At 30.2% G+C, this 21045-nt stretch overlaps 3 protein-coding genes across 7 annotated transcripts in view; 1 reads left to right on the top strand and 2 right to left on the bottom strand.

The window, feature by feature from the left end:
• LOC129975699 (girdin-like) overlaps nucleotides 1–1624 on the bottom strand; it is a 50393-nt gene extending 48769 nt beyond the window's left edge. For all 4 annotated transcript variants that reach the window (XM_056088836.1, XM_056088834.1, XM_056088835.1 and 1 more), the window contains exon 1: nucleotides 1312–1624. In XM_056088836.1, the coding sequence (XP_055944811.1) occupies nucleotides 1312–1371 (60 nt within the window). In that variant the 5' untranslated portion in view covers nucleotides 1372–1624. The remainder of the gene's footprint in view (nucleotides 1–1311) is intronic.
• A 257-nt stretch (nucleotides 1625–1881) lies between these two features.
• LOC129976081 (RNA pseudouridylate synthase domain-containing protein 1-like) lies at nucleotides 1882–3431 on the top strand. Of its 2 annotated transcripts, none has more exons than XM_056089457.1 (2): nucleotides 1882–1938; nucleotides 2491–3431. In XM_056089457.1, exon 2 carries the CDS (start codon nucleotides 2518–2520, stop codon nucleotides 3385–3387), a length of 870 nt encoding a protein of 289 aa, XP_055945432.1. In that variant the 5' UTR covers nucleotides 1882–1938; nucleotides 2491–2517; the 3' UTR covers nucleotides 3388–3431. The 2 variants fall into 2 exon arrangements, with proteins under 2 accessions (XP_055945432.1, XP_055945431.1); XM_056089456.1 differs by having other exon boundaries at nucleotides 1915–1961.
• A 7211-nt stretch (nucleotides 3432–10642) lies between these two features.
• LOC129975326 (heat shock transcription factor, Y-linked-like) lies at nucleotides 10643–19654 on the bottom strand. Its single transcript, XM_056088389.1, has 2 exons — nucleotides 19238–19654; nucleotides 10643–11266 (listed from the first exon to the last, which is right to left on the bottom strand). Exons 1-2 carry the CDS (start codon nucleotides 19652–19654, stop codon nucleotides 10643–10645), a joined length of 1041 nt encoding a protein of 346 aa, XP_055944364.1.
• Between the last annotated feature and the right edge of the window lie 1391 nt (nucleotides 19655–21045).

The following is a 21045-nucleotide window of genomic DNA, read 5'->3' on the forward strand; positions in this document are numbered from 1 at the left end:
GATGTATTGAATGATTGCATATTTAGCAGAAAACATTAATACTAAAATTATGACATTATATCTTTAATAAATATATATCAAATCTTCTAAACAAATAATTGAAAAAAAAAATATTTATAATAACTTGTCTAACAAGTAAACAATATTCTTATAAGCAGAGGTAAAAACTATCAATACTGAATTTAAATTATTCAGAAGCAAAATGTTTAACATATAAAAATAACAATAAAATATTTTAAAACTCATAAAAACTTTTTTAGATATAAACATACAATTAATTTATCTAATGTTTATTGTGATAACTCCTAGCAGCAAACTTGAACATTAAATAAAATTGAAATTTAATTTTATAACATATATTTAAGCATACTTTTTAAAATTATGCATGGAAATGAAAACATATATTTCTATTAATAGTAGAAGGGAATAGGACTCTTCAGATTTTCTGAATATATAAGTTGTACTACAAACATTGTTTTAACAAATTTAAATTAAAATAAAGATATATTAATGAAACATTTTAAGAACAACTTTTAAAACTTATTTTTTATCAACAAATAATATTACCTTTTATTACTTATAATAAGATTTATGGGTCATTTTTAATTTTTCATATCTGCAAAAGTTTTTGGCATTTAGCCAATTTTTCTCATGCACAAATTAAACTTTCAGCAACAAAGACAATTGATTTGAATGGTAAAGGGGGGGGGAGATGTACAGAGCACTTTATATATATTATATGAGTGTAGAAAAGAAAACAAATATAAAACTAGCTTTTCAGGATTATAATAATAGGAATTAAATCATGTAATATCATACAAAAAGTACTATAGCAGTAATCAATATTTATCTTATTGTATTTATCTGAATTAATAGAATTGTTTTGGATAATTTTCCAGTTAACAATTCTTATAATCCAAAACCGAAACTACACCTATAACGTATTTCTTTTTCGTTTTGTTTAGAACTTTTAAGACGAAAAACCTGAAAGAGAACTTAAAAATACTATTCATGCACTTCAAATATACAAATCATATTTTATAAGAATGTTTTTAAAAAATGGAAGTTTCTACAATCAAAGCTACCTAGATCGTTATTACTTGAATTAACATGATGGTTTATGATTATTTATTTAAACTGCGATTATATGACTAAAAGTCTACTTAATTAGCAGAAAAAAAAATCTGCAGCTAAATGTTTTACCTAAACTTCACATAAATATACGGTGCAAATGAAAATATTTTTTAAAAATTTAAATATCTTCATTCGTTTTATACATTAAAATTATAAAATAAAATTTTTCATACGAACCCAAGATACTAAAGGACTCTTCATGAAAGTTACAACAGCTGAAACTGCTGAAGATGACATTTTTAGTCATTTATTTGCTTTTGTCAAATCTAAAGTAAAACATTTAAATGGAGCCATAACTTCTGACATTTATGCAAGAAACTGAAGTAGCAAGCAATAGCTCAAAAACAGTTTAGTTTGCAAGACTTCAAGTAAATTTTAATTTATTAAAAATTTATGAATTAAACATATATTAAATGCAGACAGCAATAAATAAAAACAAAAGAATCCCTAGCTCATAATTTTTTCACATCTATCAACACATCAACAACAAGCGAAAACTGTAACGATTTGATATAAACAAGTCGTATCGATATTCAAAACAAACTTTTGAAACTGAAAAGTAAAAATGTAAAACTATAGTGTCTAGAATCCTTTTATTTAACGAATCTGAATTAGGATGATAAAGCATGTGAAATATTGTTCAAAATTTATTTGCGTAGTTTGTAGGGTTTTTTTTTTTTTTTTTTTTTTTTTTTTTTTTTTAGGAAGCTCGCTTATTATAGAAATTTAAGAGCTTTGAAGTGATATGAAGATAAATATAAATAAAAATTTGTAAACAGACGAATAATTCGGAAGTTAGAAACGGTGTGTAAACTGAATCAAAAACTGTAATTTTTTTAGATATTTTTTATTAACTTTCCCATACAATTAAATTACTATAATTTAGTAATTACATCTATAAAAATTAAACTGTCACGTTATTCTCAATGATAGTCGATAAAATTATATTTTTACAAAAAGCGCCCTCCGGCAATTTTCTTATTTATTCTGTCCGTTAATTTTATTTCATTTTACTTTCCACCTCATACGCATAATATTAATGTTTCATTTTACTTACAACCTCATGCGCATAATGATACTTTCAACCAAAAATCAGACTTAAATGATACAGTGTGTAAAGCTTGTAATAAATTTTTCTGAACTTGTATTTCAAAATATGTGAATCTTTCTGGGAAAAACCTAATATATATTTGAGTATCTGGTGAAAATTCAAGGTGTTGGCTGTAATTGTCCTAAATTATTTAATTCAAAAATATTTTTTTAAATTTATTTTTTAATCTAAAAAAAAGAATTATATTTTGATTCTTAGTTCATATTGTCAATTAAAAACTTTTATTTTGTTCTTTTTATTTTTAGATTTATCCATTATTCATCCATATTTTTATGAATCAGCTGGAAGTTAAATTCAAGTGGTTTGCTTCTCATTTTATAAAAGTATATATAATGGGCTGTAAACCAGCCACTGTTAAGGACTTGAATATTCTACATCTAAGTGATAACTTCTTAGTTATAAACAAAGCATGTGACATTCCTATAAACTCTGATTCTGAGGAACAGCATCCAGTAACTGTTGCAACTCAATTGAAATATAGATTTCATGATTTGTATGATCCTACAGTAAAATTTGGCTTTAGGTTTTGTCATCGCTTAGATTATTCTACAAGTGGAGCATTAGCTATTGCATTAAATAAAAAAGCAGCAAAAGAAAGTACCATTGCTTTCAATTCTAAAAAAATTGATAAATATTATTTGGCCTTAGTCCATGGGCATGTTCAAGACAATATGGTAGAGATGGATCAATCTATTGGTGTTGATTCCAGATCAGATTATTCACATCGAATGTGCTCCTCAGATAAGGAATACTGTTTAAAGCCCAGATGGGCAATGTCTAAACTTTTAGTTCTGCAACGAGGGTTGTATACTGGTAAGCCTGCAACCAAGGTGCTAATGAAGCTTATTACTGGTCGCCGTCATCAACTGCGGGTGCATTGTCATGAACTGGGACATACTATTATCGGTGACTATACTTATAGCAATAGAAAAGATGTTTTCCCTTACAGGATGTTTCTACATTCCTATCGCTTATATATGCCAACCAATATTGAGACCCTTGATATTTTAACTGATGATCCATTTACTGAACATGAACCTAAAAATGAATGGTGTCCTACAGAAACAGTTTATGAGTTGGACAAAGAAGTATTTTCCTTGTTTAAAGATGAATATTTTGTTGTTGGAAAAATGAATAAATAAATGTATTTTTATACGAAATTATTGCATGGAAATTTTTATTATCATTGAATCCCTTTATTTCAAACTTTTATAAATCAAAAATATCTTTATATCACTTTTTTTTTTTTCAGTAACCATTGAGGTTTAATAAAAATGCATTATATTGGATAAAATTTTTATGTATTGAATAAAAATGTTCATGTGGAATAATTATGTATATTATTTGCACTCAAAATATTTCTGTATATTTTGTTCAGATGAAAAAAAAAATTAAATAAAGATTAAGAAAGAAAGAAAGGAATCCAGGTTACTATTTTCAAAAACATTAATCTATAGTTCTCTGTGAGTTATATTGTATTTTTCACTTCTGTTTTATGGATTTCTATGCTTGCTTGAAAAGATATTTTAATTAAGTTTAGTTTTTAATTTTTTATGTGATCATGACGATCAACAGATATTGACTTTAAAAAAAGAATGATATCCCCAAAAATAAGTATTCTTTTTTTGTATATGAAGATTCATTTTTTTTCAGTATATTAAAAGTAAATTACATACATATTTTACAATATAAAATTTTCAATTTGAATTTTTTTAATCTTCTTCAGCCATAAAAAAATAAAGTGTCAATGTTTTTAATTTTAAAAAATTTACAATATGAGCTCCTATTAATTGAAATTTTATATATTAAAATTATTTACAAATGTTCATAAATAACTTTAATATATAAAATTTGTATATTAAAATGATTTATATTTTTAAAGTATAATATATTAAAATTATAGTATTTTTTATGTTTGTGATTAATTGACTTGTTTGCAATTTTGTTTCGTAGAATGCTGAATAATTGTAATCTATACATAAATATTTATAAGCAGTTTGTTTTAATTTTCTTGAAGCTTCTTTATTAGATGTATCATAAATCAGAGTTTTATGCTTGTTGAAAAAAGTTTTCAAATTCTATATCAGCCCTTTCTTTATTTCAAAAAATATTATCCAGAAAGAGATTTTTAAGAATTGGAAGCAGATAATAATAATGTTTTAAAAGATGGAATAATAAAGAATTGGAAGCATTCATTCTGTAAGAATTGGAAGGAGATAATAGTCACTTTCTTGCTTCAGAATTTGAAAAAAAAAAATCCAGGTAATTAAAATTGTGATGCATTCAGACTCTCATGTAATAAATCCTGAAAATGAAACATTCATTCTTTCAGACAAAAAGTGTTTATATAAATATAGTTTTATAAAAAACATTTCCATGAAGATAAAATCTTTTTTTTTTTAAATTTTATTTATTTATTTTGCTTCAAAATTCTTCAAAAAGAAAAAAAAAAAAAACCTGTACAGTACACTTAAAGATTTTAGGTCAGTTTTGAGTAATTACCTATTGCATATCTAATTCATAATAATTGTTTTTACTTTTATTTATTTGATCCAATTAATTTATCTTACCTTATTAAAATTCATTTTTTTTTTTATTTATTTAATTTTTTTGAACTACTTCAAACGGGTTTCAATCCTTCACACTAAATTTTATTATTTCATTCAGAGTTATGTTTATCTTTTGAAAGAGTTTAAAGTTTTGGCCCATATAATTCTGTAATTTTAGGTTTTGTTTTCACATTATTATGCAAGAAAGGTCAAAATTTCAATAAAATTAAATTATTATCAGGTTTGAAAATGGTTTACATCTTACGTTTTCTGTGTTAATAGCAGGAAAATAAAAAAGATTAGTGCAAAAAAATTTCTAGTAGATAGTGCTGTAAACAGCTACATTGTTAAAGATATGCAAATCAGATTTATCTATAGGCCTATATACTTCCAGTAGGTGAAGAGCCGCGGTGGCCTGGTGGTAAGGTCTCGGCTTCCTAAAGATACATTAAATAAAGATAAGAAACTATCAATCCATAACTAAACAATGTGCAAAAAACACCTATATAATTTTTCTGAATCTATATAATAATAATATAAAATATACATTGTATTTAGAGAGCGCTAATGCTGCTACAACTAAAACACAAATGAACTTAACCAAAATTAGAAATAAATATTAAGTTAATAGTCAAAGAATCAAAAAGAAAACTGAATCCGGCCCGAAGACTTTTTCAAGGGTCACCCTCAGGCAAGGATTCAAACCAGGGATTTTTTCTGTGAGGGGTCTGACTTTCGTCCAACAAACTGACCCCTCGTGACCCGAAAATCCCAGAAAATTGAGGTTTTAGAGATAAATTAGTATCACAAGATTAAAACAAGTAAAAACACTAGCAAAAAACAAACCAAATAAGACCACAGCAAATCAAACCACAAAATACATGAAAAAAGAACCAAAAAAGTAATATAAACACAAGGCAAAATACTTACAAAATTTACAAATGAAAGTACAAAGATTTGTACTTTCATTGTACAAATCTTTGTTTTTACTTGTTTAATCTAGTGTTTTACTTGTTTTAATCTTGTGATACTAATTTATCTCTAAAACCCCAATTTTCTGGGATTTTCGGGTCACGAGGGGTCAGTTTGTTGGACGAAAGTCAGACCCCTCACAGAAAAAATCCCTGGTTTGAATCCTTGCCTGAGGGTGACCCTTGAAAAAGTCTTCGGGCCGGATTCAGTTTTCTTTTTGATTCTTTGACTATTAACTTAATATTTATTTCTAATTTTGGTTAGATAAAGATAAAATATATCTTTATGTAATGTATCTTTATACCTAATAATAATTTGATAAATAATGTAACTTTATCTAATGATCATTAGATAAAGATAAATTTAGTAAATCTATGTCTGCCTGCCCTATAAAACACACATGCATATTCATCTTTATTATTAGTACAAATAAAATTGTTATTTAAGAACAGAAATTGATCTTTAATGCCACTAAATCTGTTACTAGTTTTTTTACTACTAACAGACATTTTTATAACTATCAACCCATACTTGTTCTGAATGGCCAGACATTACACTATGAAAAAAACGCTAAGTACTTGGGATTTATCAAGAATTTCTTAGTAATAGGCACATTCAAGCCTTGGATGTGAGATGTAGAAAGCGACTTAATATTTTAAAATATATATCTGGGAGTGACAGGAGCAGACGCTTCTACTTTAAAAACTGCTTATACCTCCCTCATTAAACCAATATTTGAATACGGGTTTCCCATTTACTTCTGCGCTTCAGATTCTAATTTAAATAGGCTAGAAAATGTTCATACTAGTGCAGCGAAAATCATCACGGGCTTGAGACGTAGCTGCCCCGACAATGTGGTCCTTTATGAGAGTGACCTCCAATCTCTATGCCTGAGGAAAGAAGCCTCTCTTGTGAAATACTATAATAAACTCATTAGCTATGGGAACCAGAATAGAACTGCTTCCTATCTCAGGAACTGGAACATCTATCAAAGACTGAAAAGAAATAGTCCCTTCTCCCAAGCAGTTCTGCACACTATAGTTAGTTTGCAACCTTCCTGTCGGAGTGAATGTCATTCACTGAGGCCGTGTTTCAGCCCTGTCAACGAATTGAAAGGAGTATACTTACATACTGAACTATTGAACCCTACCAACAAAACCGCTGACAACCCTGAGTTTATGAGATAAATGGTCTTGGAAACGATCAATCACATTCCAACAGACGCCCTTCAAATGTACATTGATGGTAGTAGGGCCTCTCTGGTAGCGGTGTCTTCATCAGTACTACCACTTCTAAATATTGCTTCAAATACAGAAATTCTGATTACTGTTCTGTGTTCAGGTCTGAGCTTATCGCAATTGAGAATGGCCTTAATTTTGTCGAGGGTGTTACTGATCCGGATTTTACAGCTATATAGATACTCACTGACAGTAGATCCCCAATTCAATACCTTAGTAATTGGAAGGTGGCTGGTGGCAGAGCTGGGTTGTCCATCTTGACTCTTATCAATAGACTCTCTGGTGATTTTGAAGTCAACTTCCAATGGGTCCCATCCCACGTCGGTATTTCTGGCAACAAGATGGCTGATACCCTGGCGAGTGATGCTGCTCTTGATGCTTCTCATCCAGATCAGTGTTACACCTTCAGTGAGGTTTTCTCGGAACAAAAGAAATTGAATAGGGGCTTGTGGAAACTTTCTCTGGGTCACCATTGGTATTCTAGGAAGAGCCCTGGGGGCGGGTGCTCTTCTTTTCAGGGTAACAGATGTCAGAAGACTTGTCTCTCTCGTTTTGTCAGTGTGCACTTGAAGTCTCTCGCCTTTGAGCAACGACAGAAAGTTTTTAAGACTTGGACCAAGTGTAAGTCTTCCCAGGCTTCGCCTGAGCATATTTTAATTTGAATCGATTTTAAATTGGACGAGGTGTTTTCCAAACCTCTATTTTTTTTTTTTTTTTTCTGGAGGTTTTTGGACTTGTGGAGTTGGTATGACAATGTCAAACAAACTAGGGATCAGTAATAACAACAAATTGTTATTTATTTTGCATATCTTTTTATTTATTTATATCATTATATACTACAAGTGATTTTTTAAAAAATTAATTTACTTAAAACAGGAACTTCATGTGCATAGAATGCTTTCACTGTAAATTGTTTTTCATTACTTTTTAATGCCTTTGATTTACTTGCTCACCTGGAATTCTAAATTCTGCCCAAGATTCAAAACTTATCGCATTAGTTTAATCTATAAATTTGTAAATTGTGTTATGAAATCTAGAATGCCCCCATCACTATTCATGTTACATTTATAATTTTATGGTGAATTAACTATAACTGATGATAATTATGTAATGTATCGTATGTATTTCTTCACAAATCTTGTTGTCATCAAGAAACTAAAATTATTTGTTTATGTATTGTACTTGATTTTAATTTTATAGAATTTATTTTTTAATATGTACTTTTTTGCACATATATTTTAATAATGGCAATATTTTTTACAACTTTCCGTTTACTTATAATAATTTGATGTTTTACATTCTATTTTTATCTGTCTTAAAATTGTAATTAATTTATTTAAGAGGGAAAAAATTGACAACAGTTAAGTAAGAAAAACAAAATTGGATGTCAATTTTTTTTCTATCCACTCCGATTGAATTTTGAGCAATAAATTTATTTGGATCATTATATATTTTTATAAAGATTTCATTCTTTTTTAAGTGACTAGAATCAGCCAACAGCATACCCCTTTTCTTCATTTGATGTATGTGTTTGAGCTACCTCATAAGCGGCGTTCCTACGACCTGTCCGCCTGTAGAAGAAGCACGCTTTCATCCCGTTTTCCCTCTCTTGCGGTTTTCTGGATTGCTTTAATGCCTGTCTAGTTTACTAACAAATTGTCGGTAAACTAGACAGGCATCAAAGGACCCCAGGAAACCGCAAGAGAAGGAAAACAGGGAAACGCGTGTCCCGCCTGAAAATTCGCGGATCGTTGGAACACGGCTATAGGGGTAGCGCGTGTTCCCCATGATCTGGGCGTCCCGGTTGGGGCATGGTGCTTCTTCTTCTGTGTTCTATCTGTGAAGTGTGTGAATGTGCCCCCCTTTAAAAAGGGATTGTGCAAGCGAATGTGACGCATGAAGTAGTTAAGTCGTACTTTTGGCCCTGGTTGGCGCTACTGAAAAAACAAGAGATGCTCACTCGGCTTAAATCGCTAACAGATAACTGTCAGCGGATTTGTAAAGTGTCACAAGTCACAACACAACAATAGCATGAGTTACCTGGTGCAAATTTAGCTAGCCTTAGGATTCTTTTCTCCCTACCCATCATTGCAACAGCGAAATATTTTTCTCTTTATATTCATGGTTTTATAAATACTGTGATCCGAAGTACTTTTCTTTTCATTTTAGTATTTGCATACCTGTAAAAATATCACCTCATAGCATTCTTTTCTTTTCTTTCTATATCATCTCTCTTCGGTAGGAACGGAACCTCAATAACCTTGAATAATCTTACACATTCATTATAATCATTTAAATATTGTGAAAATTAAGCGAAATATCGCACATAAAGAATAATTCAATTTACGTTTATTTTTGCTATATGTACGATTTAAAAGGTATGCTTGCGGTGAAAACAAAATTCTGCCTTTCAATTAATTGTTTAACAGTAGCAGAAACGCATGAATGAAGCATTTGCTGAAACTATAAAATTGGTTTGAATTCAATTACAGAAGAAAGCACCATTATAAATGGGATTTATATTGAATTTTGAAAAATTTATAACATATAAAAAACATTGTGCGATAATTAAGTTGTTATAATTGATTTACTGTTTAAGAGGACAATTAAGTCGATTTCATGCTATAATTATTTCAGAAGTAATTGAAGAACATTTTAACAGAATTACCAAAATCTTAGTACATTTCTTCTTTTTTATTTTATTTTAAAAGTTAAACCAAAAATGTCATGTTACCGCTGTTCACAATTTTGGAGATGTTTTTTGAGACTAACAGATGAACCGAAATTTTGTATTTTCCGCTTGATATTATAAAATCAATAATAATTACTTTCAAAATCTCTTATTTTGAACTATTAGGTATGAATATATATTATAATTATTCGGTCAAAAGCCGCAAGTCTCATATTTAATTTAAACAATAAAAAAGCGTTCAAAATAATGATAATTTATCTTCTAATGAAAAATGTCCGAGTGAGATAAGTTACATTTATATATCCCTAGTAGCACACATATATTGTACAATATTGTATGATATTAAAAAATATTCGTAATATATTATAACATTGTAAAATATTGAATAATATAATATGATATCGCAAACATTGTAAAATATTGTGCAGCAAGTTGTGCTACCCGGGTTGTGCTTTTTTTTTCATGAGTTCTAAATTCTTGTATTTCTATCGACGCAATGAAGAATCGACAAAGTATATAATTTTACAAGATTAAAAAAACATGCTACAGTTTTTATTATAGGTTTTCACACACTGTCATACAATCAATGCTGTAACTCAGACTTCGATCATCTCTAAAAGTTCCCGTTACTCAGACAATCGATGACCACAACTGGAAATCATGTTACTTTTCTAAGGTATCAAGGTATGAGGATAATACAAGAGCATGCGCAGATTTTTGAAACAATGGACAGTGAAAATGAGGATTTGCATTGACTTATTGCCGTCTCTTCTCCTTTTTTTTTCAATGTCTAAGCATGTATACTTGGATCTTTAGAGCACATGCCACTGGTGACGACATTTTATGGTCTTCGGCATATATACCACATACTTTTCCACTGGTGATGACATTTTATCGGAGTCATATATTCCAACGTTATCAACAATAGTCCTAGTGAAAATGCAGTTTAAATTCGCATAGTATGATCTCTTTGTTTCTTATCGAAATTTTTTTTACCGAGGTTTAAGATACTGAAAGGCCTTAAAGGATATCTTTGGTGATTTTCAGACTCGTAAAGTCGGTGGTAGGTATCCTTCAACTCAAGATACTCAGGTGATTCCTGGAAAGGCAAGGTACTAGATAGCATAACATCAGGGCTGGTGTTGCGCAGAAAACAGGACTTGTCTTCGTCATTGTAATAAATTAGATTGGGAAAAAGATCCGGTCGTTTCAGAGTTGGAATACATTCTCTGCGTTGTTTCAACCTTAATTTTGAAAAGCGGAATGGTTTCGGTTTGTTTGGATCTCGTTTGCTTCCCGGTTTCCTGCCACGCTTTTTTTTCACCGGTTCTGATTCTGTTGCAGCATCTGGTGGCATAACCTGTACTGGTTGAGGAGACCGTTCAGTCAAAGGGACATCAGCTACTTGCTGAGTTTCACCGATTTTTATATCTTGCTCTTCTGGAGGTTCATGAAAAGATAATGCTTGGCAGTTTTCCTCTTTTTCAGGCGGTCGATCTGTTAAATTTTCATCAACGATGTTAATTTCTTCTTCAGATTTGTTTTCGCAGCCGCTCTCATTAACAAGTTCCTGTAAGAGTTCAATTAATTTATATGATTTTTAATACAATGCTTTTGAAATGTTTTAGGTAATGACGATAATAACTTAGAAAGGACCATCATACAAATGATCTTATGGCTTGGAATTTCCATATCCAGAAGGGAAAAAAAAGTATTTCTCAAATATCCTTAATCACAAATTATTACATTTTAACCCAAATGATAAACTATTTAATAGAATAGTTTACTCTTAACAGAAAATAGGAAAGTAAAATGAAATAAGATGGATCAAACCAGAAACGAATACTTTTCCGTTAGTGAGGTATCAATCATAACTAGGTTTTAATATTGGTACCATTCCGTTAGTAGGGCAGTCTCTTTTAAGATTTCTTGATGAAATTGCTAAAATGTGACGAGTTAACACTAAGATTTGGCAGATTTTTTAACTGGTCCCATGATATTGGGGAGAGTGGGGGAGGAAAATTAGCGGAATTTTGAAACTCCAATTTAAATTTCGTGAATGAAGATGCTTCAACTTGATTATATTATTTTTAAAATTTTACTCTTAACTATACCAAAGATAAAACATCTATAAAAATTATGAATTTAACAACATCGCAGTGCGTGTTTATATGAACGTTGAAACTAAAGCAATGAATGTAAAGTATAGCTGTAAAATATACTTAAAATATTTTTTAAAATTTGTTATAATATTAATTATAATTTGTTTATTTGTTATTGTGCTAAATTTGTTATATAAATAGTAGCGCTCTATTTAATTTTAATTAAAAAATTATTAAAGTTTTAAATCCCCTTTCTCATTGAGTATTACCATCTAAAAAGTAACCACATAATCAAATTTGGTGTTCTATGTCCAAATGTCTACCCTTTTTAGCAATTTGAATTATTTAAATAAAAATATATTTATTTGTAAATTACGATATTCATGATTAAAGGTCGTATACAACATTCTACAAGCAGATAATGGAACATAGAACTATCAAATTTGTCACTTAGTTACTTCTTAGGTAATAGCTTAGAAAGGATTTTTTAAGAATTTTAAATAGAATTTTAATTATAAACTATTCTAAATTCTAAAAACATTTTTTGTCAATAATTTCAAATGATTAACTTTTTAGGTATATCAATTTTATGTTCGCATAGTATCTTCCACTTTTAATTTTAATCAATTTTCTAAAGCATTTTAATGTACATTTTACTGTAATAGAAATTTTGTGAAAATTTCTATTTATACGACGAATTGCGAAGATATTAAATATATTTTTGCGTGCACGATATCTCTGCTGTTATAAATCATAGATTTTAAAAATAATGTAAATAATTGACACATAAGTCGTGCAAGATTACTTTGTTACAACGTTTCTTCACAGTTTATTTCAAGTTACGTGATGTATCATGCAATTTACAAGTAGTATCCAGCATATAAATATCATTACGTTGATTACTCGATAGTAGTTCCTTCTTATAAATGCTAAAAACGGAATGCCTAAAGATAAAAATAAACAAACGGAATCGAGATAAAAAAAATCAGAGCGGGGAAGTTGATTATAATGCTACAATCAGTGACAGTTCAGATTATTAATACATAGATATTAATATTTTGTGGACTCTGTTCATCCACAAATCTGTAACATCATTAGATATATTTCATTTATACCTTTTCGTGTAAATATTAGAAAAGAAAGTGCTGTAATCATTAAAATATTTAGTCTCATGGTTCGATGAATCTCCACATTTTAGATAACCCTGAAAAACCCACCCAATAAGTCTGAAAAACCCACTTTTGGAATTATATTTGTTTGTCTGTGAAGACGGTAATTCAAAAACGCTTTGAACAGGAAGGACTTAATTTGAAACGAAGTTTTACCCCCCCCCCCCAAACAAAAAAATTAAACCAAATCTATCCGAGAAAAACCTGCCCATGTGTATTTGAATTAGATATTTACTTTCTCGTATAAAAGTATAAAAAAGTATTGTGATCGTCAAAAAATTCGAACTCGAAATTTTGTCGAATCTCCAAGTTTTACATGTCCCTGAGTTCGAAAAAACATTTTTTGGGAAATATATGTCTGTGACAAAGATAACTCAAAAATACTTTCAGCTAGGCAGATGAAATTTGATATATGATTTTTACACCAAATTTGTAGATTTCTATCAAACTTTGGGCAAAATCCGTTCTGAGGAAGTTTATCCGGCTGTCCGAAAATACATTAACACGATAGTTACAAAACGAAGAGAGCTAGATGATAAAATTTTGTATACTGTCTTATCAATTACCTTTCAAATTTTGAGCCAAATCCAAAACTAGGCGTTGATCGTCTGTCGGTCTTTACTTTCAGTAACATGTAAACGCGATAACTCAAAAGCGCAGTGATTTAAATATATCAAATTTTATATGAGATTTTGTGACTACAATTTGACTGAAGTTTTGTATCAAATTTTAGTTTCAATTTGTTCAGAAGAACGCATCTAAAACTTAATTTCGATTTTCGGATACCTTTAACCACATGCCAGGAATTGGTCGCCAAAACACTTGCCAAGGATCACCCGACAGTTTCAGTAAAAATGCTAAATTTACGTCAAAGGTTAATATTTCGTAATTCTTGTATGTCAATGCCATGCAAGGCATTTTCTGGGATACCACCTTTATTAAAGAATATGCAAGAAAGTTTTGGGGAGACCATTCCACTGATTCAAAGATTCAAATACCTAGATAGATGAATTAAGTACTGTTCGTCTCAGGATTCCGAAGCTAGCACTTTTCGACTACTGTATATAGCTAAGGGGTGCTATGCAGAAAGATGAGCGGTTATTAACTTAATAATAATTCCGCGAACAATCATTGTTCACCCTATTGCTAAATAAGAATATCTGCTTTCATTCCTCCTTTCATCCCTTTTTTGAAGAAATAAACATTTCCTTACGTAGGTGCAAAAGCGCAAAGCGCTTCCGAATCCGAGAATGAACAGTAAATTTGTTTTATTATCAGAAATGTGATCTGTATTAAATCTTGTGCCAAATCCTTCAAAGCTGTTGCCATCAATAGTCTGTATATTTGTGTATGTGAAAGGAATGGCTAAAAAACTATATGACTTAAACCAATGAAATTTATTACGAGTCTTGGGGGTGGCAAGTATTGATCTATACATTAAAATTTGTATATAATAGATTGAGAGGAAGACACTATATTTATATTATTATTTTTTTTTTTTTTTTCATTTTACTATAAAACAGTTCTTCCCGAAGGGCACCTCAAAAATGGGAATGAGAAGATTCTGTCATGTGGTTGGTTCTCACTGCTCTGATGCGTACAGAAATGGTGTGGAGGTCGACTACTCCCTATGATGACAGGACGTGCCTCCTACGGACGCGGTTGTACCTTGGCCGGTGATGGTCACTACGATAAGACTCACTAATGCTGTCGCAGCATTCTGGTCATACAAACTTATCCGAATGCCTTAGGATTGGGCGGAGTAGTCGTTTTTGTTTATGCTACAAAACACAAAACGTGGTATTGTATTATATTATTGTATGGAAAAATCGGAAAGAGAAGAAACAACTCATTCTTACGAGCTTTGCTATTACTATCGATGACTTAGACAGTTTCTTCAAGGGAAGCGAAGACGCTAGCTGTAATGATCACCCCAAAGCTTTTTCGTATAATCACCGGTCTTATCCCCCCCCCCCCGCTTCGTATAAAAATGTAGATTTCGGATAAGATCGCAAATGCTTTATATGGAATCAGTGAATAGTTACAAAATACAGAATACAGATAGCATTTTTACTAAATCTATCGTGCGGATATGTATTTTGCACGAAATTTGACACTGAACTGCAATTTAAGTCATAAGATCAGAAACCGAATTCCATTGATGTAAGTATGTCATTGTAGTTATGAGTTATTGCATTTGCATGCATGCAAAAGTACAGACCAAAACATCTATATTTTAAATGCTAAATGCCTAAGCATTTTGGATGCCCTCCATTTTTTTTTTAACCTATAGAAATCAAGATTTGACTACAGTTGTATTTGAATTTCTTTGATCGAAATCATTAAATTTATGAGTTATCGCATTTACATATATGAGAAGAAACAAGCCAACAGATACTCAGCCCTTTGACAGATTTGGTTCAAAATTCTAATCTACATTTTAGAGGTTAAAATTGTGTAATAAATTTTAATTGCCTAACTCTTTTTTGCAGTTACCGAGAGTTCAAAATTTGACAGAAATCCACATGTTTGGTTTAAAGTCCGTATGTCAAATTTCATCTGCATACCTCAAAAAGTTATTAAATTATAGTGTTCACAGAGAGAAAAACACAATTCCCAAAATGTGTTTTTCAAACTCAAGGAAGTTTGAAACCTGGAGATCTGTCAAACTTTGGAATACGAAGGTTTTGATGATTAAAATACTTCTCTTATAAGTGAGAATAAAAAGGGTATTGTATTGTCTAAATATATTAGAAAGCCGTGGGAAGAAAAATCACACTTTTTTTATCTTTTGAAAGCATTCTTATTTTCAGAGATTTTAAAAAGAAATATGAGTCAAAGGCAATTCAAACTATTTGCTTATTACATTTTCTATTCCATGAAACTGCAACAAATCCTCAGGAAGTAACATCTCCTCGACTTTCTGTCCTTGTATTAAGAGTTTTCTGTTCAGCTAAGTCATACAGTGATACATATTCTGCTAACAAGACCACATACCAAATTGCATTTATTTTGCTCTCAAGGTATTTTTAAAAAAATATTGTGTTCATATGCATACGAGCGGAAATACCTGATGAACTACCATTGGCGGATTTAGTACGAAATCGGTGCAGATTTAGAATTTGGAGTGGGAAGCTTAGGTACTGATATTCATCTAACTAATTGAGTTTTTTAATTAATGAAATAATGAATAGACAGGTTTTATGTACACATATTTGATGCAAAATCTACTGCAGATCTACAATACCAGTGATAAAACCATTGATTGAATTTCATCAATCATTAGTTTCATTTCATTAGTTTCGTTTTTGAGTTACAGTGGGTTTACACTCGGCCAGTTATAAGACGGCTAGTAGACAGTGCATGCGTAGAAAGGCTAAAAGGCTGTTCGGTCGATTGCAAGTAATTGTGCCGACGGGACAACTAAAAGCAGCTTTATTATATTTGTCTTATTGCGCATGCGTTTTTAAAATATGGCGGGATTTTTTTTTTTTTTTTTTTTTTGCCTGTGAAAAAACTGATCACTTATCATAGATTAATTCCGACATTTTTTGCTCTATGTTCTTTCTAATGAGAGGTTGTGTGTGTGTGTGTGTGTGTGTGTGTGTGTGTGTTTTCATTTTATTTGTCATTTTTTTATAGTTTTCCAAATGCAAGTATGTTGACTTTTTATTTTGCCATGTTTCTTTGTGCAAATATTCATCATTTTAATATGATAAGCATTTAAAAAGAAAAATTCAGGTCGCCAATACAGCAATTTATAACCAAGCATAGAATGCCTGAATCTGTCTTATGAAATTCCGGCAAACATGAATCAGTCCCTTTCTGCGCATGCGTTGTCTTACTGGCTGTCTTATAACTGCCCGAGTGTAATCCCACCTTTATCGTATTCACCCGCACACAGACAGACCGTGAGCTAGTTTTCCCTTTGAGTTTCGCACTAACTTTGCTATAGATCAATATCACAGATCTATAATTTTCGTTGGAGACCGTATTCTAAATTTCATTTGTCTGGATTGTACTGTTCGAAATATACGCGGACACTTTATTACGATGAAGTAAAAATAACAGTGTTTATTTTACAAACCATTTCAGGACAGAAGCATAATACGTTTAAGTATATAGTAAAATGGTAATTAAGTAACTTTAAATAAATCTAGATTTTTTTTTTACTATTAGACACAAATCATACTACAGAGAAAACTCAAACTGACTCTACAAGGAAAGCTCTGTAATGTATTGCAGCTTACCGAATAATCCTGAATAAATTTCAAATGAAAAGGTTGTCCTAAAAGTAATTTTCTTGAAATCGGACATTTGGAGGAAGGAAAAAAAATTCAAATCTCTTTATTTATTACATATGTATGGCAAATAAAAGGACGTTTTTTTATTATATACTAATTTAAGCTCAATTTTATTTTTCATGTGTAAGGTGTTCTAAAATTTTAATTTTGTCCTTCAGAATTAACGCGTATTTTATTAGTTCTTTTAAAATAAAATGTATTTTTTTAGAATTCGGTCATGAATACAAAAATATTAATAAAATAAAAGAAAATGTATTCATGGAGATTTCAGATTTATCTTTAGTATTGTGAAAGCATATTTGGAATATTTCAGAAGTTATCTTTTCAATAGCTAGCTAACTGAATGCATTCTTTCAGTTCAACTAAACTAGAGATCTTTCTCTCAAGATCGTATTCTTCTTCTTCTTTTTTCCAGTTTGTCAAAAATATTGCTTTTGTTAAATCTTGAGCATATAAAATAGAAATCTTGCATGAATTTTCGAACATTTAGCAAGATAAATATTAATAGACTTTAGCTTTTTAATGTGTCTTATTTCACAAAAGTAGGTATTTCAAGTTTCTATTTTTGGGGGATCCTATATTTGGAATTCTTTTTTATACTAGAACAGTGGTTAATTTCAACTATAGAAAATATCCACTAGAAGAATAATAACAATAATAGAACAGAATTCAGAGCTGTTCTGTTCTATTATTGTTATTATTCTGTTCTATTATAGTTTCAATCGGTATTCTGCGCAAAGTAAGTCCATATTATGTCCCTACTTTAATATTCTGCGTTATACACTACATATTTCTAGATTTTAAAACTGTAATAAAATATCGTCTAATTACTTTTATTACATTTTTTTTCTCTTTCTTTCTCAACGAAAGCATAGCAAACGCTTCAAATCAGTTTCTGCACAACATCATTTATTTTCAGGATATTCATATAAACAATCTTCTGGGGGGGGGGGTGTAGTTAAAATGCAGAATTACCCACTTATTTGGCGCGGTTTTCGATAGTCAGATTTGCTCTTGCATAGTATCTTCTGGAGCGGTTGCAACAACTCCAGCGGACAAAGTGCAAGAGTGCGTCTTGTTGACAATTTTGGAAATAGCGCCAAATAATAGGTAATTCAATACTTTCATAGAATTTTTTTCCGAACCTAAGAATATGAGCATTTTATAATAATATTGATCGAATACCCAAGTTTTAAAAAAAATGCGATATTCCATATTCCTGAGAGTTCAAATGCCGCCATCTTCATTTTTATTAATAAAATTTACGTTTTAAATTAGTTATATGTGATAGGCTTAATATAGTATTCTTTTAATGAAAAATAAAAAAAAATCCACATGAAACTATCTTTTAAATTCCAGTTAGAGTTCCAATTAATGCATAGTTGTCAAAAATAAATTATTTTAGGGCGATTTTTCGCCATATATATTTGTGACAACTTTTTATTGCAACCCTAAAAGTCGTTTTTTATTATTTCTGGCAGGGATCCAAGATGGCGGACTTTTGGAGACATTTTGGATGATTAGCACGATTTTGACATGCGTGATGATAAACCGTACAGTAATCTTAAAGTCTTACCCAAATTTTTATTTACTAACATCAATGTAATCTATACTTGTAACTAACTAAACGCATTAATATTAGACTCCAGTAAACAATATCATCATCAAAATGTATTTTTTCCAGCGATAATTGACTAAAATAGTTCTTAGTTTTAATACTGTTATGAGTGCTGGCGAAAGAGTCAATGGAGCAAATGGTTTTTTGTTCTCGAGTCTTTTTATATGAACTTTAATTATTAAAATACTTATATATATATATATATATATATATATATATATATATATATATATATATATATATATATATATATATATATATATATATATATATATATATGGTTATTATACACTATATCTATTAATATAATACTTATCTATATTAAAATCATACAAAATTCTGTCTCACCAAAGTACGATGGATTTCAGATAAAAAATCATTCCTATCCTTTAAAACTCCTGATTTTCTGGTAACTTTGTCCAATAAATCACATCTGTCTCTTTGAAAATATGTATTGGAGAATTCATGCAAATCTGGATTGGCTTTATAAGATTGCTTATGAGTATGGTCATAAACTTTTCGGAATCCATACAAATTTAGCTGCCTCACGAAACTGGAAATGTTATCAGTTTTGAAGAAATCATTTTTTGTGCTCATAAATTCTTCTTTGAATAGCGAATATCGAAGTAATATCGATTTTCCATGAGGACTCCAGCTGACAGCTCCACTTTGACATTCATTGGCAATCTTCCACAATTTCTGAGGAAATCGTAATGGGGGAGCATTTGAAGGAGTTTGAGGCTTCGTTGCTTGACGGGAGAACATTGATAAATTAGTATACAAGTATCAAAATAATGCTTTAAAAGTTTTTATGAAATTGCTAAAAGCTGCAGCATGAGAGAAAGATTTGTTTCTATGACAACTTGACAATATCAATAAATATTCTAAATTTTGTTATCGCACGTGCAAGAGTTGAGTTTAATTAGTTAAAAGATTTATTTTTAACTAAAAATGTCGGCTTTGCCTCTTTTTCCTTTTTACTCTCTTATATGAAAAATGTGCAAATAAAAATAGAGATCTTAAAAAATATACCTGCCTAGAGATTTGAATAAATATCCATACATTAGACTTTCCTGTGTGGTAAGGAGAAAAAGAACCATTTTGTAATACTGTCTATCTGTGAATATGATAAATCAAAAACGCAGCAAACTATCGATAAAATTATATACATACATATATATATATATATATATATATATATATATATATATATATATATATATATATATATATATATATATATATATATATATATATATATATATATATATATATATATATAATTAGCTTTAGACTTAAGTCTAGCCTCCACCCGATATGACATGGGAATGTCATGCGGGATCAAAAAGATATTTAGAAATCATCAAAAATAACTACAAAACAATTTTTTATAGCACGCATTCAGAAATATTTAAGGCTAAGCTTTGATATACAGTCATTTGGTGCCTTGCGAGATTGGCAATTTTTCGGTGGCACTTTGTTAAGGGGTTGCATGGCCGCCTTTTTTTTGTGTTATTGTATGCTGCTGTATTTTGATCTTTCCTGTTCATTTCCCTTGATTTTTTCCTGCTGCACATACTACTTCTGCTTACTTTCATTATTTTCTATTAAATTTTTTTGCATGCATTTCATTTTACGTATTTATTGACTTTTTTTTTTTAATATTTCCGTCAATTTGCTACAGCGTTCCTCGGAACCTTAAGATTGCAAACGCTATTACTGCCATTCGCACCACATTCAGCCATTTCACTAAAATTTGACGATAAGCTATTTTTTGGGTGAAAATGACTGTATATCAATGCTGTTCCATATTTAGACTGTTAAAATGGTTTCAATTTTCCCTTGTAAACAACACATGCTTTTTGATTCATCTTTCCATTTTAAAGCTGGGCTAAGCTTTGATATACAGTCATTTTTCATCTTGCGAGGTTGGCAATTTTTCGGTGGCACTTTTGCTACCGTTGCCCTATTACTGCCGTTCTCGCCACTTTCGACCATTTAGCTAAAATTTGGCAATAAATTATTTTTTGGGGAAAATGTTCTGTTCCTAAAGCTGAACAATATGGACAGATTATAGACATTGTTCCTATTGAAACCGAAGCATCATTTCTGTAATCCACACATGGATCGAAACTCAGAGCGGAGTACTGCTTTTC

The sequence above is a fragment of the Argiope bruennichi genome, chromosome 7 (assembly GCF_947563725.1).
Source record: "Argiope bruennichi chromosome 7, qqArgBrue1.1, whole genome shotgun sequence".
NCBI lineage: Eukaryota > Metazoa > Arthropoda > Arachnida > Araneae > Araneidae > Argiope > Argiope bruennichi.